At 29.2% G+C, this 6,356-nt stretch overlaps 1 protein-coding gene across 11 annotated transcripts in view; it reads left to right on the top strand.

Moving 5' to 3' along the window:
• Positions 1 to 5,346: 5,346 nt before the first annotated feature.
• LOC104586925 (ubiquitin-protein ligase) overlaps positions 5,347 to 6,356 on the top strand; it is a 108,085-nt gene continuing 107,075 nt past the window's right edge. For 5 of the 11 annotated variants that reach the window (XR_002022085.2, XR_002022086.2, XR_002022084.2 and 2 more), the window contains exons 1-2: positions 5,348 to 5,874; positions 5,972 to 6,022. Coding sequence is in view for 7 of the 11 variants with exons in the window: in XM_019195934.2 (XP_019051479.1) it covers positions 5,702 to 5,874; positions 5,972 to 6,022 (224 nt within the window). In the remaining 4 variants the exon portion in view is untranslated. Of the gene's footprint in view, positions 5,875 to 5,971; positions 6,023 to 6,356 lie in introns of all 11 variants that reach the window. The other 6 variants (XM_019195936.2, XM_019195935.2, XM_019195941.2 and 3 more) reach the window with 4 other exon arrangements.

Raw genomic sequence — 6,356 nt, 5'->3', positions numbered from 1 at the left:
TCTCTCTCTCTCTCTCTCCCTCTCTCTCTCTCTCTCACACACACACATCTTTCCCATTAACTCTTTTAATAATCTCTCATCATTAATTATGCCATTAACTCTCTCATTCAATAACTCATTCCATTAATTCTCTCGTGTCTCCATTACTCATTAAATTGCATAAAATTCATTAACTTTGACGCTGTTTGGCAAGTCTTTTTGGGAAGATCTTTTGGTAGCTCTAATAGTCAAAAGACGCATTGAGCTTTTGCATGAAGATTTGAGCAGCCCAAAGTTAGTTTGACTACTGTGCGTCTTTCCACATGAGAATAAAGCAAGAAAGGCACGAAAAGCTCCATTTAGAGCTTCCTGAAATCAGCCCAAAATGGCCTTCTCGCATCTTTTCGGCACACTGACTTTTGGCGACTAGATTTGCTGCGAACCAAACGGAACAAGACTACGATGTAGTCTGCACGACTTGTAAACAGTTGAAAGACCACACAAAAAGACGTGCCAAACGTGTATGAATTCATCTATATCTATCCATTTCAATTTAACTATAATTTTATACATATTAGATATGTTTGCGTTAAACTATAATTATTAGTAAAGATTAATTATATTGGAATTAAGATATTCAATGATATATTATTATGCTAAATAATCTACTTCCATTTAAAATTATAATCCATTTTTATTCCATTTGAAAATAATAAAAATTAGTTATCCATAATGAAAATAATTTAGTATGTTACTTAAATCAAATAAAATTAATTATTAACTATTATTATTTATAAACCTACTTTTATTAATATAACAAAAATAATTTAATTAATAAAAGGAATAAGATAAATTAAAAACTAATATCAATTTAAAATTAATATAAAACTAATGCAAAACTGTCAACCAATATACCAACTTAAGTTCCAATTAAAAGTAAAAATTTATATAGTTAATTGAATTTCATAAGGAATTTAAATTTAATAAAAACTTAATATATTTAAATAAATTCATTTTTACTAAATTTAAAAATTAATAAAAATATTAATTTTAAATATAGCTTAATTATTTCAAAATCAATTTAAATTTCATTTAAAAATAAGGAAAATTATAAAAACCTCCTTGGGTTTTCTAGCAATTCTATGAAGCTCCCCAGTGTTTTAACCTTAATAGAAATCTCTACTATTGTTTTGAAAAAAATTGTAAATACCTCCCTTTCGTCAACATTCCAAATAAAAAATGTTGATATAATGTGTTCATTATACTTTACTTTAGCCTTTTTACTTTATTTTGAAAGTTGTCTAGCAAAATAAATAAGTAGAGGGTAAAATTGAAACTTTAAATTATGTATGATAATACAATAACAATGCATTTTTTTTTTCTAAAACCTATAGGGGAGGCCTTTGTTAGGGTCAAAACACAAATGTGGTTTATAGAAATGATATAATAGGATGTTGTTTTATAATTTTACATAAAATAATACAATAATAGTAATAATTAATTAATAATAATTAGCTTTAAGATAAAAATAATACAAATTTATCTAGAAAATAGGAAATTGGCCACTCTCACTAAAGCACAATTTTAGATAATGATTACATAAAGTAGACATAACCCCAAAAAATAATACTTGAATTAAACTTAGATGGACACCATTCAATTAGAAATGTCATAGAGTTCCATATTGAATTTTGCTTATAAATAAAGACCGTGCATTGCACGGGTCCTGACTAGTATATTAAATATGTGTGCATATATTAAACTTATAACATTATTTATGTTTTTTATAATACTATTTGTATTATGTATATCAAAATATACTTAAAATATTATTTATATTTTAATTTTATCCTTTATTTTAAATAAATATTTATCCAAAAACAAAATCTAATATATATATATTAAAACTGGTCATGCCGTGTCAGCATGTCTCTCCTTTGAGAGAAGCTATTTATCTTTTTTTTTCCTTTTTTTGAATTTTTTGTATTTTTAATTCCATGTCATTATTGAAACAAACCAATGAGAAGCATTTTCTCAATAACCTAAATAATCTCTTCTCCTAAAATTACTCCTAAACTACCTCCCCCACTTTCTCCAAAATTATCTCTAATTCCTATTTATGTTCTAAATTATCTCTAATTCCTATTTATCTCCAAAATTATCTCTAATTTAGTAGAGAGTTTCTCTCCTAAATTATCTCTAATTGCTATTTATCCTCTCTCCAACTTTTTATCTATATCTATTTAAAGAAAGTTTGGATTAAAAAAATTAAGAATTATTTAAATATTCTAACAAAATTATAAAATAACTTTAAAATATTTATTGAAAACACAAAAAATAATTTTATGTTTTTACAAAATATATCACGAAATTATGTAATAACAATTTAAATTATGTTTTTCTAAATTATCAATTTAAATGTTTTTTAAATAATTAATAATATGTAATAGCTTTAAATAAATAAAATTCAAATAACAAAAAATGTTAAATATTTTATAGATTATATAAATATTTAAATAACTAAATATTTATCATAAATAGATTTTAAATGGTTAAAATAACGAAATTATGTAATAAATTTAAAAAATTTCTTCAAAGTAGAAGAATAATTATAACATAATAGTTAAATTAATAAAAATTTAATACATTACAAATTTAATAATGAAATTATGTAATCATAGTATAAATTATGATTTTATGGATAATTAATTTCAATTAATATTTTAAAACTTAAATATTTTACATAATATTTAAGTATTTAAATAACTAAATATTTTAAATAACAAAATATTTAACATAACTATATTTTAAATAGTTAAAAATAAATTAAAAAATCTAAAAAGTCAAAAAATAATTATAACATAATGTTGAAATTAATAATAATTTAATAATTTTAATTTTACATAATATTGTAAATAATTAATTTCACTTATATCAAGTAATAATTTGAGAAAATAACTTTCAAAAAATATTTATTATTAATAATTTAAAACTCTTAATCTATATTTATTATATAATTATATATACTAAAATTAATATTTATTTTTTGCGATAAATGTATTTGCAATAGGTATGTATAAATTTATTTTGTTTAGTTGTTTAATTTTCAATAATTATTGGAGATTAAATTACTATTGTTGAAATTTTTAAATTTAATTTATTGTACTTACTGTATTTATTGTGTTTATGTTATACGTTATTGATTAATATTTAGTAGAGATTAAACTATTATTTGAGATTATACTATTTATTGACTAAGTTAATATATTTTTAGTACTTATTGTATTTTTGTAATTATTGTAGTTTTCATTATATATATTTTCAATAATGGTGTATTTTTGCTATAAATTTTCAATAATTATTGGAGATTAAACTATTGTTATTTAATAGAGATAAGACTATTAATTTAGATGAAATTATGAGTGTTCGTGAGTTGGTTTAGTGCGGTCGTAGGCTATTTGGTCAACCAAATTGACCTGGTTAGGTTAGGAAGTTGGTTAGTTGAAACCGACTAACCTTTTGTGAAAACTGACCCACTCAAGTTGTATTGGTTTGGTCACTCTGTTCAAAAGATTTAAACTTAAAAATTTAATTTAATTTTAAAAATTATAGTGTGATATAAAACATGTTAGACTATGAAATATGGGAAAATTCCCACTTTTTCATATTAAAAATTATATTTAAAATTTATAGTGTGATTATGTCCATGGTTAGGTCATTCGGTTTTGATCGGTTTACAAATGGCTAAAGTGGAACTGATCCAATTTGGTCGATATGGGAAATTTTTGAACCAAAGCCAACCTAAAATACTAGAAAACTGACCAACTCGGGTCAAGTTAATTGGGTTGGTTGGTTTCATCAGATTGATAAATAAACCTAACCAAAATTAATTATTGTTATTTTTGTATTATAAAACATTTATTAAAAGTAGTATATAAAATATGAATAATTATTAATTATTTAAGAAGTTAAAAATATAAAACAATTGTATACTCTTATGTGTTTCTATTAGGGTCATTTATTAGAACACACTTTTAGGGATGACAATTTCCCCATCCCCGATGGGGACCTGACTTCCCAGACCCAACGGGGCTGGGGATGGGCATTGTTTTGGCGGGATGGGGCGGGGACGAGGATTAATAGGATTCCCGGATCGAGGTTGGGGTCGAGGATGGGGATTGTGGTATGACTGAATGGAAATTTATTAAATCTTTCAATCAACAATAATAGAAATTTACCATGTGGTTGATACTCAATGTATCATTTTGATAATTTCTATCATCAAATTGAATATTGGGTTGACGGGGACAGTATTTTCAAAACTAGATCAAACCAGATGGTTTGACCGAAAAAATTGGGAACCGAACATCGTTTCACCTCAAAACCACTTTTTGTCCAAAAACTATTTATTTGGTTAGCGAACTGCTAACCTGGGCGGTCGAACTGTCAACTTGGACAACAGTTTTTGTCCTTTTTTTGTTTTTCTAATTTTTTTGTGAAAGTAGGTCATCCGTTCGGGCCGAACAGTCAAACCGTTCGACCTAGAACGAATCCCTATCCGGTCTAATTTTAAATACCTTGGACAGTGAGCGGGTGCCTTGCCTTGAGCTTGGCTTGGTGTGCGGCATGGCCTGGCCCAAGGCGCAACCCAACCCATGGCACAACACGGGTTGTGCAAAATCGACCCCCCCAAATTATCATAGAGGAGGGAGGCATGGCCTGGGATGCCTCGTGGGCCAGCATGGCACGACTCGCACTTTGTGCGGGCCACATGCAGGTTGTGTTGTGCCGACCCAGCACAACCCAATTTACACCTCAACTTGAACCCGCCCAATACTGGGATGGGGCAGGGAAATTCGAGGATTCTCCATCCTTGATGAGGAGTGGGGTGCCTTGCCCCTAAACTTGCCAGACATTGAGGAGTGGTTACTTTGCCGTAAACCTGTGTAACACTAGGGACGGGGCGGGGATGAGATAAAGTGTATTGACTATGGGGCAGGGAAAGGGATGGGGTGCCTTGCCCTGAACCCACCCCGTTGCCATTCCTATATAATTGTTAATTATTAGTGGAATTAATAAACATGTTAGTTTTTGTAATTTTTTTTATTTATTTAAAGTTAACCAAAATTTTATTTAAAAATAATAAAAAGAAAAAAAATTATTAAAATTACTATAAATTATTAATAAAACTAAATTTATTAAAAAACATTTGTTCATATTCAATTAACAATAATTATTTTTATAAATCAACATTAAATAAAAAATAAAATTATTAAATCTTTCAGATTTTTCCGTACATCGCAGGTTCTGCTAGAAATTAAAAAATTTAGAGGTTTGGCTCTTCATCTCCGAATTGGGATCTGCTCTATACACAGGGCGCCGCACACCGACCTCACATGCACATCTCACCAATGCGTTGAGAACATCCCGTGAATAATAATGCAATAACTACGGGAGATGCTCCCAATATATGGTTGGATGTGCCTGTGAGGTCGGTGTGAGGCGCGAGGAGCAGATCCGGTCTCTCCATCTCCGCCGTGTGATGCGTCAGCGTCTGTACTCTGCATCGGTGCATCCCCGATTCTATCCTGAAATGGCGAGCGTATCCGATTTGTGCTTTCAATTCTTCCTACACAGAGCTTTGCTTCTTCCCTAGGTGCAGAAACTTCGAATAAGAAGATTTAGACTTGCTTTCAAAGCGTTCTGTTGGGGTTTTGCGTCCATGGCTTCAACCTCAAAGGACAATTTCGTGGTTCTGGAGTTGAAAGATCCTCTCGTGATCGGTGCGGAGACTACACAGAAGGAGATTTTCATTTCAACCTCAGATATATGTACCTGGAACCTCCCTTTAATTCTCAGCCATGAAAGCATCAAAGTTAAAGCAGAGAGAAGCAGGTGAGCATTTATTCAGCTTTCTATTTATCTAATTATTTGGTGGAGTTTGCAGAAACTTATGATTGGCACTTTATTTGTTGTAACTTTTGATACTCAGGCTCATTCAACATTCAACCTATTTTAGTGGTCTCCTTGTTGGGAGTTTCAGGTAATTTATTGAATAATTATGATAATATGCTGTTTTCCTCTTCACTGTAACATTGGGAGTTTGATCAGCTCTTTTTTTCATGTCTTTTTGTTGAAACTCTTACATCATTGTTGCTGGCTATTTCATTAATAAGCTTACAAGGATTGAGATTCTAATAACATTTACCTAGCTAAGAGAACTTGTTTTGTTACCATTTCCCTTTTCTCATTATGTCATTACTGTTGATTTGAACACCTGGAGATGACGAAAATGCTAACCATTATTTGACTGTCAGTGCAGTCTCGAAACCTTTTGGATTAGAGCACGCTAACAGTTGCGTTTTTGAATTGAATAC

The sequence above is a fragment of the Nelumbo nucifera genome, chromosome 2, assembly GCF_055504915.1.
Source record: "Nelumbo nucifera cultivar China Antique chromosome 2, China Antique-T2T, whole genome shotgun sequence".
Lineage (NCBI taxonomy): Eukaryota > Viridiplantae > Streptophyta > Magnoliopsida > Proteales > Nelumbonaceae > Nelumbo > Nelumbo nucifera.
This window is presented reverse-complemented; position numbering and strand designations above follow the sequence as displayed.